Source organism: Necator americanus, chromosome IV (assembly GCF_031761385.1).
Source record: "Necator americanus strain Aroian chromosome IV, whole genome shotgun sequence".
Classification (NCBI taxonomy): domain Eukaryota; kingdom Metazoa; phylum Nematoda; class Chromadorea; order Rhabditida; family Ancylostomatidae; genus Necator; species Necator americanus.
In genome coordinates, this window is record NC_087374.1 from 35,917,888 (window position 1) to 35,937,598 (window position 19,711).

The following is a 19,711-nucleotide window of genomic DNA, read 5'->3' on the forward strand; positions in this document are numbered from 1 at the left end:
TTAATGCATTCTTCTAACCATACATATAAGAGTAAAATGTGAAGCGAGTTTATTCTCATCCCATCTATCTGGGAAATCCCAAATAATCAAAATATTGTTTAGGAGACTTTTCACCTTTTTTCTCGCTTTCTCACCATAGGCGCATATTGCGATTAGAGTGTTCACAACCCGAACTTTTTTCTGCTGTAAATATTGCTGACAGATCTCAACACACAGCTTCACAAAACATGAAGTACGAAAATATATGTCCCAACTCTTAATCACGCAACATCTAGCGTTATCGGTGACTGTCAGTGAACTTTTTGCGTACATAGCTGAGTCTTATGTTTTCAATTGCACGTTCTTTAACGGCTCAGAGCTCGCACCTCAATAAAAGTTAACACTTTCTGCTACTCTAAAATTGGAATGCCTTGTTAATCGTTTATTGCTTTTTTAATTTCATTTTTTTTGTGACATAACTGGGCAGGGTGCTGGCGCTCATGGTTAACAAGATATGCAAGAGGCTTTAATAATGAAAAGCGTTCATGATGTTTTTTTTTTTTTTGAAGGCTATTATAGGAATTTTACAATTCACGCCGCTGTTTCACGCATCGCCTCATCTTCTTACGTCCAATATTTCACTTTATTGGACTGAACCTACTTCTTAGCACTTATTTCCACAACCATTTTGAATAGCCTTACTACGAGTTTGTTGCAGTATTTCATCGCAAGTTACGCACTTCTTTCAATGGGAGGAAAAAGTAAATGGTTTCCGGTGGCGATGTCTGTTTTAATGGTGATAACCGGATCGCTAAACACAATCTTCGCGAAATGGACTGATCTGATAGAGGCCGATGGCGTGCCATTCAACCACCCATTCCTTCAGGTATAGTACAAAATTTCATAACTTTTGATTTCAGTCCTTTAGTGGTTTTTAAGCACTCAATCAGGTAGAACAGAATGAAGAAAAAGTATTGATCCTCATTAAGGTAGCCAGAGTTTTATGAATACACTAGACTGGTAGTGTTAGAGTTTTATTACACCCGGAAACAAAACCAAAAGAGCCCAAATCGTTGGGGCTATCTCAGTAGCCGCGTTGACGTGATGTTAGCGGGTATCCGAGTGGTGCAGTCGCTCCGCTAATACTAATTAGGATGCGACCAGCATATGACCCGGTAGATTAAAACCCGCAAAGATCTTGATACAGAACGGCAAAATGTTAGCCGTAATAAAGTTTGTTAACAATCTTAGCTGTTGCTTAAACTTGACTATCGAAAAGTTGCAATCTCTATATCAAGATTCAAAGAAGGTCGAACTTCCGCACTTCTATACATTTTTTGTTGTTCAAGTATCTTACAGTTTCCTGGAGTGTTGTACTTGGCAAGGAAATCAGACCCACTTTTGAAGGGACCTGTTTTACTTCTAGCATCATACAACACTACACTATCACGATCGTGCTATATAATAACGGGCTTATTTTGTAATGCGCGTGTGTGTGTGGTGTGGTGTGTGTGTGTGTTGTGTGTGTGTTGTGTGTGAATTCTAGAACGCGGTGAGACGTGCCAAACGGCGTTAGGTACTTAGCGCTGGGGGCGCAAAGCGGTTAATTAAGGTGGGACTGATCTTACGTCGTCGAATTAGTGTGCCATTGCCAGAGGGCTATAAAATGGGGTGGACGGGTCCCAACGCGGTGTGCCAATGCCAATAAGCGTTACAATGGGGGTGCGACAGGTTCCACGGCGTCGAATACGTGCTCTGCGCCAACAAACGATATAATGGTGTGCGACGGGACCCATGATGTCGAAATAGTGCGCCAACGGCAATAAGCGTTATTAGGGGGTGCGACGGGCTTATGGCGTAGGATTGCTGCGCCAGCGCCAGAAAACGGCAAAATGATATTACTCGGGTCCCACGGCGCAGAGCAGCAGTACCGCGCAAAAACTGAGTTTTCCAAGAAGTGAGCGAAACGTGCACATGAAACCTGCTGTTGCATTTCACCCCTATATACTGTTCCGTATGTGTGTTCCTCTGCACCTTTGCCTCATCAGGTTGGTAAAATCACTTTTTCAGAAAGTGGAAACAAGCATGCAAACAACTGCTTAAACAGAAGCAAACAGTTTACATGATCTGACGTGGAACGTCATATTTATCAGCACGATAATGTTGTTCACGTCATTTTATGTTAAAGCATCATTCTGTGATAACTGTTGAGGGGAAACAACAAGAGGAAGACCCATACCTCGACTAATGCTTCCAAAATGTGTTTGTATTAGATTGGTATCAAAGGCGTTTGAAAGTGAAATTATGATGTTCTCCAAACGCATTATATTGACGTATTTAAAAAGAGAACTATGGTTCTTTCGTCTAAACTTATTTGAAAAAGGAGGAAAGCGTTGGTAGAAAAGTTTAGTTCTAATTTTGCAGAAAATTACAATACTATTAATTCCCAGTGGTCAGTGAAGGAGAGGGAAGCGAACACCACAGATAGTCTGAACTCCGGGTTTAGCCGGACGTTCAGATTGGTATATAGTAACGGACTTAGTGTGTGTGTGTGTGTATGTGTGTATGTATGTGTGTACGTATGTGTGTGTGGTGTGTCTGTGTGTTTGTCTGTGGGTCAGGAAATCCGAAAAAGGGAGGAGAGATGCCACGCATCGGATTTGTGCGTTGACACCTTGAAGCTGTAAAATAGGGTGGGGCCGAATTGGTGAGCAATAACTTCGTGTGCTTGTCACGAGAGGTGACTTAGTCATTGTATCTGCTTCATAGTCGGTGTCACTGCCCAAATTGCGCTTCACCTCTATGATTCCCTCGCGTATCTGTTTCCTTGCGGGTCTGCCTCATGTTGGTAACATCACTTCTTCAGAAAGTGGAATCATGCGTGCAAACGAATGTTTAAATAGAAGCAAACAGTTTACATGATCTGACGTGGAACGTTATAGTCATCAGTACGATCACATCATTTTACGTCAAAATATCATTCTGTGATAACTGTTGAAGGAAACTAGGAGGAAAACCCATACTTCGAGTAATGCTCCCAAATTGTGTATCTGCTGCATTGGAATCGAAGGAGTGTTTGAAGCTGAAGCTTGAATGTTCTCCGAATATAGAACTTATGCGTTTTAAAGAAAACCATGAAATCTTTCGCCTCTGTTCGTAATATGTCTTAGAGTATTGGACTGCTTCTGCTTTTTTTCTGAAAGTTTTCAAAACAGAACTATAGAATCTCTTTTTTGGATGCTCTGGCCGCAGCCAAGACTTGTTTGGTTCTAAAACGTTTCCCCCGAAAATCCCCAAAAACCGCCGAAAAGGCTTCACTTTGTGAAGTTCTAAAGCCTATGATTATGCTGATGCGCTGTGCGCACCCTCTTCATGTCAGTGTGAATTGTATGACACCAGCGCTTCTGACATCCTGTGGGTTGCTTGTCAGATACACTGGGTCTCTGCGATTTTACGAATAGTGTTTTCTCGCCGCATAGGATGTGAAGGTATTGTCGAAGGCAAGTTTCGCACACTACGAAACTATGTTAGCTATGAAATCCACGCCTAATCTCTGGACGATGTCGCTACTGCGATCACATATGATCAGGGAGGATTATGCAAATCCTCTTCTTTTCCATTTCTTTGAGGTGTTGTGTCACTTCATTGGTCGTCAGATAGTTCGTGGCGTCAGAGAGCGCTCGCTGCTAAGGAGCACTACAGGTCGAACTAGAGTTCGACATGAGATAACTGGGCACATCTTGTCACAAAGCACGCCGGTGGGGGATGTTAGTTTTGGGAGCATTTTGCAACTGGAGAACACTCTTATTCGCTCCTCGATGACGCGCTGAAGTAGCTTAATTTTTGACGTCTTAAGGAGGTCAGCGAGTAGTCGATCCGAAAATTTTGATCTAGTCGTTTTGACTTCATCAACCACTTACGCGGTAGGGGAATTCTCCGCCAGTCTCTCACACTGGTTTGCCGCCGAATTTGGCTTTCCAACTTACAAATCCCAGGAGAGAGGGGAGGGTTTAGCACAGTCGGTAAAAGGGTCCGCTGTGGCCGCACCGTCGATGTTTCAAAGTCGCTCTGTTGCAAACCAAGCTCTTCATCCCTTCGAGTTCGATAAATTGGTACCAGAGTTGTCTGGAAAAATAAAAACACTGATTTGATGAGCGGTTGGCCTCCGCAAGTCATTGTATAGGCCAAGATCTCAACGATTATACCAGAAAGAACTGACCGCAAGAAGAATCCTTTTTGGATGTGCCAACATGTTTTTATCACAGTTCGCAATCGTTGAGGCTTTGGCCTATACAATGAGGCCAGCCACTGATCAAGTAATTTTTCTCCTCCCAGTGGATTGATACCCCATACACTTATTCTTACTCATCGTTTTATTCTTTTGAGAAGGGACTTGGTTAGGCAGCTCCAAACCATTTCACTTGCACCTCTCTGGCACTTAAAGGCAGCGTATCACGAAACTGACGGAGTCTCTGTAGGCCAATATAGAGTTTGGGGTGTAGATTAGAGGTATCAGCGTGGCGTTGCTCAAGTAATCGTTATGCAAAATGACTTGGGAACGGTGTTTGTTCCTACGAGGAACATCAGAACGCTTCTCTATGTTTATGTTCCGGTCCCTTCAACAGTGTATTCAGTGGTTTTACTTGAACAGGCTGGTGAGGAGATTTCATTGATCTTCGACCGCTCGCTCGTAAACGCTGTGCGTGCATAAAGGTGGAGTGTTTTTACGTGCCTTAGGAACAATCTCCGTTTCCCACGCCATTTTTCAGGACGATCAGTGCGAATTGAGCGAGACTGCGCTCATACTCCTAGTCTACACTCCAAACTCTATATTTATCGCCAGAGACCGCAACAATTTCACTTTTGTGATTCGATACCTTTAATTGCAGTACCTTGGCTGGACCAACGTATAAGAAACACGAATAGTGCGATTCAATATTGGCATTAAACTTCCCGAAAATTTGCGTATGGGAAAACTTCTCGAGTTCCTACATCTGCCACCAGGCTTGTAGAAGGAATCATGTGGATCATCAGTAGAAATTTTCGAAGTTGTAGTCTCACTACCAGTAGATAAGGGATGAGGGTCCTGGTTCACAAGCCGGATATAAATGTCCCTCTAACCATGAATTCAAAAACAAAGGTGATCAGTTCGTATAAAAGCTTTACACATCTGTAAAAACATATCCTAGATCCAAAACATATACGAAAAATATCATGATATTACGAAAAAGAAGCATTTTCACTCTTTATGAAAGAAACTGAACGTTAAAGGCAGCATACAACGAATCTGGGGTGGTACGTATTTCCAGCGGAGTATTCGTATACGGGACCTTAGATTATGGAAAGGTGGGTGATTCCGTCCATTTCTTGCTAATTGGCGTAAAAAACGGCCCGGAAGATGCGGCGCCTGCACAAGGCTGGCGCGCTCCAATCGAACTCCTTGCAGAAAATAGCGCGCCGTAACGCTCGAATTTTCCGGGCCGTTTTTTACCGCAATTAGGAAGAAATGGACGGAATCACCCCCCTCTCCTTAATCTGCGATCTCGTATACGAATACTCCACAAGTAATTCGTACTACCTCAGATTCGTGGGATGATGCCTTTAAGCCGAAGAATTACCTGAGGAAAGAGGTTTATTCTCTGCATGAAAAGATGGGGCAAAACGAGAGGTAGTATTAAGAACATTGCTATAAACAGTGAATATATTACCACTGTTTTACAGGCGCTATGTATGTTTTTCGGTATGCTGCTGTGTTTGGGTGCTTACTTCGTAAATTATGGTTGCCGAAAATATAACTGGAAAAGGAACAAATCTGGGGGTACGCAAGAGAGATACCTTATTTTTGTTTTTTTTTAAGTGAAGAAAAGCTATTTGAAAATTATACTTTTGCAGGAGGACAACTCGCGGAGGAACCTAGATTTCCGCGGTTTAATCCGTTTGTGTTTCTGCTGCCTGCAATCTGCGACATTATTTCGACATCACTCCTCTACATAGGACTGAATCTTACAACAGCAAGCAGTTATCAGATGTTGCAAGGTACGCCACCATTAATGAAAACAACGATTTTGCAACTTTAGTGATTGCGCGAACTGCAAACTCTACCAACATTTCCTCAAACCCTACTTCTTAATTTCCGCTTTTTAAGGGGCACTTATTGTATGTACCGGTTTATTGTCCATCTTCATGGTGAATGCTCGTATTCAAGGATACAAATGGTTGGGAATGCTTTTGGTAGTTCTAGGATTGGTCGTAATAGGAGTGACGGACATTTACTGTGGTGAAAGTACTGAACAGAAGGATGGTGTTATCGTAGGTGAATCCTACTTCTCTCATATTTTGTAGTCACAGTCATCTTAACTCGACTTTATTTCCCTTTCGGGTGTCTGTCACGTGTCACACGCGTAAGGCAACGCAACGAATTCGGATACGGCACGCAGGAGTTAAGGAAAGGATGTTCGCCTGCGCTGAGAGCGTACACTCACGTGAGATGTAGTGGCAGATGGCGAATTTCGAAGGAGAGCCGCAGTTAGATTTAGATGACCACGACTACACCTTACAATTCAACAATTATATTTCCACTTCAGGGAATTTTCTCTGTGTTATATCGCAAGTTGCAGTAGCACTTCAACTCGTACTAGAACAAAAATATTTACTTAGGTACGATGTTGAGCCATTATTCGCCGTAGGGCTGGAAGGTGAGCACGAATTTTATAAAAGAAGAGAATCTTGGAGACAATGTTCACCGAACTTAGGTGTTTATGGATTTATTCTTCTAATAGTCAGCCTCGTACCCCTCTATTATATTCATGTTCCATCGACATTCTCCACAAATCCGCTCGGACGCCTTGAGGTAATCGTAAATTAGAGAGATCGTAGAGAGATGTTCATAAATTAGATGTACAGTCACAGCAGCATGGACAGCATGGACAGAAACCCTGTAAAGAGTCGATCACAAGTTCTTGCAGCTGTATTTTTTGCTGTATTTTATAACATTTCATGGTGGCTGTTATACATTATGTGTGTTGGAGCGTGCAAACATGAAAATCGAAATTGAAAATGCAACAGGGAACGGGATAAAGATGAGCGGTATGTATGCGAAGTGTGTATGTGATTTACATGTGCCATGTATAAGTTTGATTGTCGTCATGTAATCAGTCAAATTCGAAATCAGGTGTGAAGCAAATCCCTTGGTTCTGGTTCTGTGGGCTCGGATGGCGGCTGTAGTGCGAGTGAGCGGGTGAATCGAAAATTTTTAGGCAGGTGCTGATACTTTTGGGATCGGACAAATGGTGCGTTAACAGAGGATATATTCCCAATAATTGAGAGTGGAGAGTAAGCATCGGAAAAACAGAAATGAGGAGGAAACAGACAATATTGAGGAAATCAAGAACGAGATGGAGGCTATTGGTTTTCGCTTACAGTAGTAGGTGAGACCATATACGTAGTCTCCCTTCATAGTAAAGTAAAGGATAAAGTGTCTGGCGTTGATCAATCCACTATGGATGCGACCCCACGTTCACTTCAATTTAGAATTGTTTGAGGTTTACGAACGTGTAACTGGCCTATACAAACTTGCGGTGGTTAGCTGATGTGTCAAGTCAGTGTTTTTATCCTTCCAGACAAGTCTGGTACCAATTTATCGTCACCGGGGGGATGAAGGGCTTGGTGAGCATTAGGGCGGATTCGAACCTTCGATCGATCGTGCAGGACTAACAAATTCCACCGCAACTTCACGAGCTTCAGGTCGTTTTGATCTGACTATATAAAGAGTTCCTTCGTCGAGTGAGCCGATTGTGTGCTTCTGATCCATGAGATTTCTAGATTCGCGGGCATGTTTGCGTTTCCGATATGGTGTTTGGGAACCACTCCTCGACTCGTAGCTACTTCTAGAAGGAACACAGTATGGATAATTCTCGAATATACTGCCTTTCAAGACACACTAGGTTCTAGATCCAATCCAATTCCCTCTAAAGGCGGCTTCAATAGAAACTATCGATGTTGAATTCTTTTAACTAGTAAGTACGCCTCGTGGTTTACAACCTTCTCAGAGTTTAGCAATTCGCAAGAATCACAGCAAAAGTTCAAGGGAAAAACGAAGCAGAACCATATGTTTTGTTAGCTTTTTCTAATGAAGGGCGGTAGTAGCGCAGTCGGAATGTGGTCCCAATGTGTCCCCACAATCGATCGATAGATCAGAACAGCCCTAGTTCCAACCGAGCCTTTTATCTCATAGGGGTCGATAAATTGGTAGCAGACTTGTCTGGAAGGATAAGGCAAATCCCCGGCAAACTTCTATGACCTTCAATACGGTCTGGAATTGGTCCAAACAGCTGAACCCCTGACGGAATCCAGCTCGTCCTTGAGGCTGGACTTCATCCAGGGTTTTAGATGCGTGTGAGGATGGTCTTAGTGAATACTTTGTATAACACGCCCAGCAAGCATATCGGAGGTAGTTCTGAAGGTCCTTTCGGTCACCTTTCTTATGGATAAGAACGGTTCGCGAGGTCTTGCACTGGTCTCGGATCCTTTCTGCTTCTAGAATCTTCTTTTGCCTGTATTTCAAAAGATCCTCCTGCAACGGTTTTGTGCAGCTAGTGTTTGCTACTGATCGCTCGATGTGCGATGCATTCGGATCAAGCCTCAAAGTCCTTCTTTCCAACAATTCCTTGGTGGTCTTCAAAATTCGATCCAAGTTTGTCGTGCGTGGCTTCAAGGCACGTTCAGCACCAGCTCGTAATCCTCTGAGCAGCATTGCGTAGTCCACGTTTGGGTCCTCCTCGATGTGTCAGTCACCTCGGGGCACGGAGTTCTCGAATACCTAATCATCGTAGACGACTCCTTTTCTCCTTTGTTGCCGTTTGTAGATGTTCTTTTCCATCGTGTGGCTAAGCCGTATTTTCGCGTGAAGGAGCGGAGGCCAGAACCACTACAAAGGGATTGTACTACGGAGACGTCAAACAGACATCACCTCCGGTTGGAGGGTATGAAACGATCGATCTTCGCAAGAGTCGCGCCATTGGGTGATTACCATGTCCACCGAAGATGATAATTCTTCATGGAAAGAGAACTCCCATGGAAGTGGCGAACGGCGGACAACAGCCCAGCGAGACAATTGCCATTCCAGCCCAAGTTCAACCCTTCCGATCCTGTATTCTTCTTCTGTATCCTTTACTAGTTTTGCGTTGAAGTCCACGACCACGAATTTGTAGAAGGAGTTTTCGTTGCGAATCATTTCCTCCAGCTCTTCGTAAAACGCGTCCAATTCAGATTCGTCAGCTGTTAGTGAGTAGCAGTTGATGATTGTGATGAGTTTTTGGCGCAGAGGGCGAAGGCGAAAAATGAAGAATCGACAAGATGGACGACAGATGGGTGCACAACAAAACCAACACCGCCTACATTTCGCGACGTAACCTTCTCTCCACGAATGACGAGTGTACCGTCACTCATCTGTTGTACATCGCTCCTTCTGCACTTGGTCTCCTGCAGAGCAATCACGTGAAATTTGATACGCTCTGTAGCTCTGAGAAGGACATGCAGGTCAGCGTCTGTGGACACTGTTCTCGTGTTGTAAGTACACAGTCTGAGACAGTCTCCATAGCGATTCGTGCGTGTGTCGCCTTGGTACAAAAATAAAGACGTCCTGAGCAACCTGAGATTTGATCCCCTCCCACCGATCGCCATACTATCCGACTTCTGAGACAGCAAGGCCCACTGAGGGAGTGAAGGGTACTGAGCCAGTGAATATGCTAGAGTTGTAAAAAGACTTTTCCCCAAACTAAGCAGCCCTGCCACGGCAAGCTTAGCTTTCACCACAGATCGTCCCCCAACCTGTATGGATCGGGGAGCCACCTTCCGACATTTTGCCGAGACGGTGGTGAATCTTAACAGTGGTTTACTCTTGGTTAGGCTTCCGATTCCGAGGAGTCGGAATGTTGTATGCGTCGAACTCCTTCTCAACTGGAGAGATCCTGCAGGAGGACGAAACTGCGCTGTGCATCGCAGTTCGACGCCGAGAGTCACCTCCAAGACAGTAAACCGTTGTAGAGACAGGAAAGCTATACACTTTGAAATCAAATAGCCACTAGACCAAATGGCATCTACAAAGTAGAAATACCTCTGCTAAAAAGAAGATTGCCATTCACTGGCTCTTACTGCACTTCATGGACTTTCTAAAGCAGGTTTTGGTTGGATTTGTATTCTGCTTTCGTTTTCAATTATGGTTGAAACATCTGGATGAATGTAAATAAAAACTTGTTTTTTTCTCACGCTTCAAACGTGCAGGGACGTGAAATGAATGAAACAACTTGTAAATTCTTCTATTCTAATTCTTTGCGGTTACATTTTATAGTTCACTTAGCAGAAGAAAAGACATGAAGAAATGGATCAATTTGGACAACTTTTGCCGAGAAAGTGCTGCCAGGTTAAAAAGGATACAGACCACTGATAGGTTCAAGTGAATAATGCTACAATAAGTAACTGGAGTATCTGTAATGGTGAATTGGCGCAAGCAGCTGTGGAATATGCTTAGCTATTGAAAATATAGTTTTGAGCAACGTTTTGAGGAAAGACTTACATAGGTACACAGGAATAGGTGCATTGCACCTAAACCATTGTATGTTTTTAAGTGAATTACAAAATCTTTTGGATTTTCTGAAAGATATATTAAAAGAAAGTATTCAGGATATCATCTACGCCTGGGATCAAATATGTACCGAGCCCATTATTGCGGTTGCCTTAACCGGTACCATTATTAGGTGAGCTACACTTTGAAAGACGTTCTTATTGCGAATAGAATTAAATTACCCTAAAATTCCACTGATAGGTTCCCGCATGGGTAAGTTCGCTTGAGAAAGTGAGCGTTATAAGCATCGTCATCATTATCAGTAAACTGTTCACATTAGTTGTTTTTGTTTTAATACTCCGTTGTTTAAAATTAAACAATTCGTTAGCAAACCATTGTCATGCAAAAAAAGCGGGAATAACAAAAAGACATGGGTCTCTCGTCTCTCAAAAATAAAAGCGGACTCATCTTTTGGGATTTTAGGGTACTAGCTAAACTTTTACGATCGCAAGACACATCCAAAATTCAGCATTGCATTCTTCAACTTTGCCGGAATAAGCGTCACCAAAGAACTCTCGGCAACCACTCGAACAGTGATTGACAGTGTCAGAACAGTCATAATTTGGGGAGTCAGTATACCACTCTTCCACGAGAAGTTTATTCCCTTCCAGGTTAGTTCACGAAAACATCGACGTTCACAGTTTCTGAAACAACGAAGGTGAGGTGAAAGCGTATTGTTTCGACCACGGAGCCCACCTTGATAGCAAAAAATCATAGCTACTAATCATAGTTATTCGCATCGCACGATACTTCATGTAAAATAATAGTCCTGTATACGTAAAAAATCGATACAATTAAGATGGGGACTGATTGATTTCAGAGACAATACTAATTCTTGGATATTTCAACAATTTTTATATAGCCGCTGGTACTACCTTGCGCAGAGACTACCGCATTTGCAGAAGCTCTATCTACTGAATTGGGCATCTTAACGTTAATCGTTTAGTTGCACGATTGCGTCGTATAGTCAGGTCAAAACGACATGAACTTCAGTGCAATTGCGTAAGCGGCTGGGCCCTGATAAAGAACACTGATTTGACATTTACTCCCTCCAGCTACAAGATTCCGAAAGTTATTGAATAAGTGTAAACCAGAAACGACCCTGAATGAAAATCGAACGTGTTGCCGCATCAACAACGGATTGAGCAATGTCAGACCCGTATTACTTTTGTACTTTGGTTGTTTAGTTTAGCGACCATAATTCTTGATTTCACTCTAATCATTTTCAAGTAATGTGACAGTGACGGCTACTGATGCACATGGTTGTTTGGTGAAAGCAAATAATTTTGTCATGACAGTCCGCAGCCACAGTTGAGTCAAAACAACCTGAGGGCGACGACTCTGGTAAGGGTTACACCTTAATCTAAACCGATTCCTCCATGGCGCCGTTTCGAGCGCAGTCGCTTGAAAGCAGCATTCCTCGAAATTGACAATGTTGGGATCTCTGCACGAAAAGATAAGGATGGAGGTGAAGAATATGAGTATGAGTGTTATTGAGCATGTTGTAAGGCGCCTCGTCGGGAAATTCTCGTCGCTCGTTTTCCTCTCCGTTTTTCAGGACGATTAAGGGGAATTGTGCAAACATCGTCAAGTTCATGGTATGCTGCCTTTAACCAACCACACCTGCAATTCAGATCGTTTTGAACAGACTGTATGTAAAATAGCATGTATAACGTATGTAAAATTTTTCGGAATATGGTTTCGATAGAATTACACTTTTTTCGTGGCATCATTCGTTCTCACAAGAAAGTTGAATCGTAAGAACACAATATTGTTCCCCATGCCTTATTGCATCATGAGTTTTCTTTTTGATACCTCGCTATTAGAGCTGCCAGGTCACTGACTCATATCTTCCAAAAATTTGAAATAAAATTTCGCCGAAAGAAGATGCCAGCTATGCACACTAGTTGAATGCATTAATTCCGGAGTAATTAAAAAAACAACAATTTAATTACTCCGCTCTGTTAGCTTCCTTCTTTATATCGTTATTATCTTATTAGTTCAAATCACAACACAATAATAAAATGTAAAGGATAATCAGTCCAATTCAGAATCGTTTGAGGTTTACGTGCGCGTGTCTATTCAATACATTTCTCATAAATGCTGTCTTGAATATTGCACATGTTCGACTGTCTTTGAATCTCGGCATGTTGAAACGTAGTTTTTAAAATGATTTCCTTGAGCTGTAACCAAGATTGGTATTAATCGTCTATATAAACGTATATGATTGGTATCAGGAATAGTGTGTCGTATCACGTACAGGTTGTGTGGTGACGAATATATAGGGGAAACGGGACGCCAACTGTGTATTAGGGTCAAGGAGCATCTAGATGGACTCGCAAAATCTAAAACCGTCACCCCACTTGGAGCACACCGTAAGATATGTCATCCAAACTCCGAAGAAGAGGTAGAAGTTCGCATATTATCCTGCAAGTCCAACATCACAGCACGCAGAACACTAGAGGTCTTTTGGATAACCGCCAAAAGTCCAAAAATGAACAAGAAGAATGAGTGCATTGCTATCACAAACGAGTTATCCCCATATCAAGACCTATGCCTGTTTTGATCTACGGGGCGGGCCATGAGGTCCCTATATCAAATCCTTGTGACTCGTAGCTGTGGTACGTGGTAGTCTGTTGCATTAACAAATCTAGCCAATGAGGTAATACTAGCCAATGTGTTGCTGTTTGGGTTTGCCTACCGTTTGGATGCTTTCTGTAGGGTGATGTGGCGCTTGAGGGGATAAATCACTAATGGCTTTGAATTTTCCAGGCTCTGACGAAGGCGATAACGCCGAAACGTTAGCCGTTGTTCAATAAAAATACCAATTATCAATACCAATCTTGGCTACAGCTCAAGAAAAACATTTTAAAAACTACGCTGTCTTGACTGTTTACAAATATACTTCAAGACAAATTTTTCGACAAAATGATCAAACAAGTTTGTTAGATAGCACCTTGGAACATATTTATTAATTTCCAGATTATTGGCTTCATGCTCCTTATTCTTGGTATGTGTATTCACAACGATATAATTGTTGGTCCGTGGTACCGTCGAACTCTCATGCCCAGTGTATACAACAAGTATCCGGGAAGATGCGCGGTGTGAGTTCTATATCCACTTTTTATAATAGATTCACTGGGAAATTAGAAGAAAAGTGACTTCTATCTCAACAATTTGCTGTGTATTTCATTTGTCGTTTTTGAAATAGAATTATAACTTGTTCGTGCGTTTATAAACTCCAAATTTCATGCAGTATCAGTCATTTCGCACATAAATTCCATTTAACTCAATGGATTTCTTTTAACTACTTCTAACCATTTTTAACCATCGGATTAATTCGGAATTTCCACGTTCACCCTCATATACCTTAGTGTGCTAGTACCTTAGCGTGGACTCCCGAACGATATACATGCTCAGTAATCCTCTGTGACCGTTGGCAAAGTATGCATGTGGGAGAAGGAATCCTGACGTGATCTAGTTTAAGAGCGTAAGATTGCTTTTTGTGAATACCTGGTCGTTTTCCCGGTACATTTAAGTCAGTATTACAGAGTAGAGTGTAGTCATCTCCGTAATGTGTGAGCGTACCATCGGAGGAGAATTTCGCGCGTTTTCTCGGGAATGGGAGCTAGGCCTAGACTCTTCTAGATATATTTTTGCTGATGTGGTCGAATGGCACCGATCGTCCATCGCAACGTTTTTATTCCCAACACTTTGGAGAGAATCCACTTCTTTGATCGAGGGCCAGCTCTTGGCACTATGGAGCGCTACAGGTCGACTGGCTGTTCTATATACCGTTGAATTGAGATGCTCAATCCTCTTCCCGTCACAAAACATGCCGGTGTTCGTCACTTCAGCCATGCAGCGTTTACAAGAGGGGTCACCTCACGTGTATGGCTGTCGCCCGATGCGATAATCAAACGGAAATAATTGAAGTCGGTGATCCTTGAAAGGCCTATGCAGTCCTGGCGTCGCGGGTCGCAATTAAGTCATGTATTTTTTTTTCTCTTTGAGGCGGAGCCCAAACCTTACTAGCATATCGCCGCACACTGAAATTCGTTACATGAGTTCTTTTTTTGTTTTGAGATGCCACCATGACGTGATGGTCGGAAAGTATCGCCCACCGTAGAGGCTTCAGAAGGTTTCCCTTTAAGTTATCCATCACGGCTATGAGGAGCAACGGTGATGGAGCAAGCTTTGATGCAGACTGACGGAAATGTGGAATCCACCGTTTTCGTAGCCGCTTGCACTCTACTTCAACTTCTAAACTTTTTTTCCAATATGGAGATGTTCTGTAAAAGCCACGAAAATCACTGTTTTTGTAAAAACAGTAAAACTTCTTCCTTACAGTGGTCTCCTGAAGTCCACCTTACTCCAAATAGTCCACTGATTCTGACATCAGCTAGTTCTGGAAAATGTAGAACCTTCAAATACATTTGATTGGGATAGCAAAATGCTCAAGACAACGTCTCTTTTACAAATATTTAACTATAGCTTCGCTTAGGCCTCATTATCTTTTCCCAAAATGTCACACATCCTCATAGGCACGATTATCTCAGAGCCTGGTCTCCCAGTTTATATTCGCCAAAAATGTAGGAAATAAGTGCTTTTGTAAAAGCTTTTCAAAGCTAAAAATGAGTTAGATAGATAGATTTTGCCATCATGAGTCCACGAGTCACCTGCTGGTGTGCAGATCTGATGACATAGAGCAAGGTGAATCAAATTATAGAGAACAAAACGCGGATCCGCGTTGTTTTCATTTTCGGACGAAGAATTACCGTGACTCATGTAGTCTCCATTCTCCTTTACAATTATCATTCTCTCAGCGATCTTCTGAGCAGTAAAACTTGGATTTTCTCCAGTTAAGTTACTCAAAGGCGGGTGTAGTGTAGCGGTTAGAGGTTTCGCTTCCTGCACGATCGATCGGAGGTTCGAATCAGCCCTAATTCTGAATTGAAGTAAACGTGGGGGCGCATCCCAAGCGGATTGATTAAAGCCAGAAACTTTAAACTTTAACTTTAAGTTACTCATAATATCGTTATCCCTGTCTGACAGACTGGATTTAATCTTCCGACTTTGACCCTTCATTTTCAAATTTGGTGAACCACTTTTTAACTGTCCGGAAAGACGGAGAACGATCAAAGTAGACATGGAGTGTTTTTGTGAAGCCCCAGCCCCCACGCTTTTCCAAAATTCATACAGGATTGAAAGGGTAAACTAAAAGGGTAAAGTAACTGGTAACAGTAAAGTAACTATCAATCTACTCGGAAAGTGTTCTTACTGCAATTCGTAATCGTTGAGGGTTTTGCAACGCGTGTTAACCTACACAATTACTTGCGGGGCCTGATCAAATAGTGTTTTTATCTTCCCAGACAAGTCCGGGACCATTATTGACCCCGGAGGGATGAAAGGCCTGGTTTGCACTAAGACGGTTGACGAACCATCGACCACATGGGTACAGCGGACCTTCAACCCACTGCGCCACACCCACCCTTCGTTCAGCATTACACGCCGTTAATGCACATTTCTGTTCTCCATTTGGAAACCCGATTTATTTGAACGATACTTTGGTGTCGGCGGTCCGGTTGTTCGACAGCAGTTCAAACCGCAGCATTTCCGCGACCTTGGTGTTGAGTCGGTTGTGGCTGCTGCAGCGATAAAGTAGCAATGTCCCACAGATGCTTCCCGGCTGGTCTCGGTCTGCGCGCGAGGTATCCATCTCGACAGAACTTTCTGTTAGCCTAGAGTGTGGGTGAACCCAACGCAACTACACCGTGCTTCATGTAGTTTTGACCCTACCATACCTTTAGCTAGAATGCACCTAGAACAACTTAGGTTCTATCTGCGCTCCTAAGAAACGTATGTCCTAGCTAACCTGCATATTTACAAAGTTGCGGTGTAAGAGTGTTGATTCATTACAAACGCACATTGTAATAAAAGTGGAATTCGTCATAGATTTCAAACTTCTCAGAGCATATGGTTTCCATTTTCTTGGATGAACACAAGTAAATGGCTTCATTATTACTCTTTTTCCACAGAAGGTTTACCCGGATTAAGGCTTTGATTTCATAGCATTCGAGTCATGAAAGTAGTCCTTCCAATTTTCAGTGCCGTTGCGCGATCACCGGCCGCGTTTTCTTCCTTTCGGTTCCTATCGCTATATGAAGGGACTATGCGGCTTATGATTCCAGAGCCTGCTATTTTCTGATTTTCAGATGTTGCTTCGCGTTCTGGGATGTTGAGAGAGAGGGAGGGGAGCATAAATCAGAAGCAGAAGATGATACAGTGGCACCGGTGACAAATGGATGCCCGGAAACACCAGAAGAAATGTCTTACTCGGAAATTAAGGACCAAGCTGCATCATGAAGTCAGGAGAACAGGATTGATTCCTTTTCTTGTTTCAGAACAAGCTTTGCACTACTGATTGGAAATAGAATATACAATTACATAAATCGAGACTATATTCATGCAAAATGCACAGACACCATCTCTCACAACTATAGTGTCCTGAGATTGTAACCTCACAAAACTGAACAATTATGAACAATCGTTTTCTCATAAAGAAACAGAACTGTAAGAGAATGGATCGATTAAAGGCAGCATACCTCGAATCTGAGGTGGTGCGGATTTCAGGTAGATTATTTGTACACGAGATAGTAGATTATGGAGAGGGATGTGATTCCGTCCATTTCTTCCTAATTGCTGTAAAAAAACGGCCCGGAAGATGCGCGCGTGCACAAGGCTGGCGCGCTCCAATCGAACTCCTTGTGGAAAATAGTGCGCCGGAACGCTCGAAGCCGTATCTTCCGGGCCGTTTACTACGGCAATTAGGAAGAAATGGACGGAATCACCCTTCTCTCAATAATCTACGATCCCGTGTACGAATACTCCACCGGAAATCTGTACCACTCCAGATTCGTGGGGTAATTCCTTTAAATTTGGAAAGCCATGGACATTGCAAACAGGAGAGAAAGATGCATCAGGAGGATAGTAGGAGTAACTGCTACCGCTTTTTCGCACCCACTTTCACTTCGCTGTTTGGTCCCTCTCTTCCGAAGGTTTCGGTCTCAGAATAGCGCAACTTAGCAGGGTAGGCTTCGTTCACAAATTAGACACGCGTTAGTTAGTATGAATCAATGGCTTATACGTTTACCTTCTTCTTAGCAAAAAAAAAATGACTGATATTGAGAGAGTGATATAAGAACAGCTTAGAGCAGAACACGTCAGAGGTGGAAATCTTTGTCTACATTGCTCTTAATAAACACGGTTTCACCCAGCTGATGCTTGTTACATTTTCACATGCAGCAAGGGTCACGAAGAACGACGGAAGCTCCCATCATTTTTTCATTTTTTTAAAGTTCACTTTTTGTCATGCAAAGTCATCGATGTCTGAATTACTTTTTTATTGCACGCGACAACACATGTCCTGAATTCTGCTCATGAGGCTCATGGTGCGTGTTTGACAAATAAAATGGTACTTTAGGATTTAGGATAGTTTACTGTTGCTTCATAATATCAACACAGTGGACGAGTGTTTCCCATTCGCAACTACGACTGTAGTGCGACTAAGCTAAAAAGTCACGCAAATAAAGGTTACATCTAAACACTTTGTGGGCACACTGTTACATGCCATCATAAATTCTTTTTTCCAAGCCGTAAAATTTGAGCTGTAGCTACTGAGCACTTGCCAGCAGCAGGATTCGAAAACTCTGCGTCGAGAAGTAACTAATGTAATCGCAGAAATTCTAGTTTTGACATGAATGCGATACGAATAGTTGCAAGGAGTTGGTTGTCAAAATCCCACGTGGGTAGTCATCTGCGGTTTACTTTTTGAAACACTTTTTATGAGTATCCAAGTTCACAATCACTGACTTATTTATAATGGGTGTTTTTATAGACGTGGAATTCCTTGTGGAATGAAATGAATTCAGAATGTTTTTTTTTTGTATGCTTTTTTTGGCAGAAACGTAGAGAGACTGCCAAAAAAGCACTGCCAAAAAGACTTCTGCCAAAAAGCGTAAAAAAAGCAAAAAAAAAAACCAATATTTTGAAAAAAAATCTAAGTTTAGCTTGCTAGATAGTTTCCTTCCATTATTTTGATGGAACAGTCGTTAAACTGAAGTGTCTTTAAAGGAGCTTCTTAGGCTTTGCACATAGAGCCATTTACTCTCTGTGTAGTCAGTTGGAACAGGATTGCTTGAGGTAGAGTTAAGCAGAATGCCATGGTTGCTAACCTTACCTAGAGTTCATGAATGTTCTGCCTAACTGTCAAACTCCGAATTTCTAGCAAATGTTAAGAGGAACAACCGACAACTTCTACAGTAATCGAACAAGGAACACTGGATACTATACCTACTTCGATCCGTAGTTGGAAGTATAGAGAATTTTCAAATGCTACTGCGGCCCGCAGAGGATTTGCCGATATAAGAAAGGATGAATTTTGATCTTTTTCGTAGTCGGCAAAATCCACCAGAAAATTGCGGCTTGCTTAGATGAGCTGTGTCGTCCATGTAAATATATCAGATAAATGGACATTTATAAAATACATTGAGCTACCCTGAAGAAGCAATAAAAAGAAATTCTGCGACTCCAACTGCCACCGCTAACATTTTTAGTTTCAGCGAGATTCCAGCATGCACATCTCACTGTTCCAAAACACAAGGACAGTACAAGAATGTCTCACTATGGTTTATGCCCATTAATTTTTGAATGTAATTGCAAAACAGCAGTTTTTAGATGATGTCTTAGCTTAGCCAAGCTGCTTTGAAATTGTGTGAATTTGGTGATGACGTAAAGTAACACTGCACAAGAAGCGACACAGCTAGAATAGAGATACAAGGAAGTTGAGTCTCGTTGCTATTTCCTTCAAAGAATAAGGTAATTTTTGAGCCAGGATATTTGCTACATCTTCACAGCTCCCATCCATGCTGTTATATGTCTTCAAGATTAGAATATCTACGTCCTTTGTCCATATCGGTTCCTGAAAATAATTGGGAGATAACTTTTAACAAACTCGTTCTTTCAAAAAAGTTAAAAAGAACGGATGCGAGCTCGCATTCTGGTTCCAGTGTTGATTTGCTGTGTAGGTATTCAAAAAGCAACCGTGAATAT

The 19,711-nt window shown here is 42.3% G+C and overlaps 2 protein-coding genes across 5 annotated transcripts in view; one reads left to right on the forward strand and one right to left on the reverse strand.

Moving 5' to 3' along the window:
• Positions 1-727: 727 nt before the first annotated feature.
• On the forward strand, positions 728-16,966 carry RB195_003773 (uncharacterized protein; the record flags this gene model as incomplete). 2 transcript variants are annotated; one of them, XM_064201563.1, is made up of 10 exons in its annotated part: positions 728-865; positions 5,701-5,797; positions 5,872-6,015; positions 6,125-6,292; positions 6,564-6,674; positions 6,732-6,829; positions 10,660-10,733; positions 11,070-11,211; positions 13,583-13,704; positions 16,816-16,966. In XM_064201563.1, the coding sequence occupies 10 exons, from the start codon at positions 728-730 to the stop codon at positions 16,964-16,966; spliced, it is 1,245 nt and encodes a 414-aa protein (XP_064057444.1). The 2 variants fall into 2 exon arrangements, with proteins under 2 accessions (XP_064057444.1, XP_064057445.1); XM_064201564.1 differs by having other exon boundaries at positions 761-865.
• A 2,455-nt stretch (positions 16,967-19,421) lies between these two features.
• The window catches only part of RB195_003774 (uncharacterized protein), a gene marked incomplete at both ends in the record, with an annotated part of 39,869 nt that continues 39,579 nt past the window's right edge, over positions 19,422-19,711 (reverse strand). For all 3 annotated transcript variants that reach the window (XM_064201565.1, XM_064201566.1, XM_064201567.1), the window contains one exon: positions 19,422-19,580. In XM_064201565.1, coding sequence (XP_064057446.1) covers positions 19,422-19,580 — 159 coding nt within the window. The remainder of the gene's footprint in view (positions 19,581-19,711) is intronic.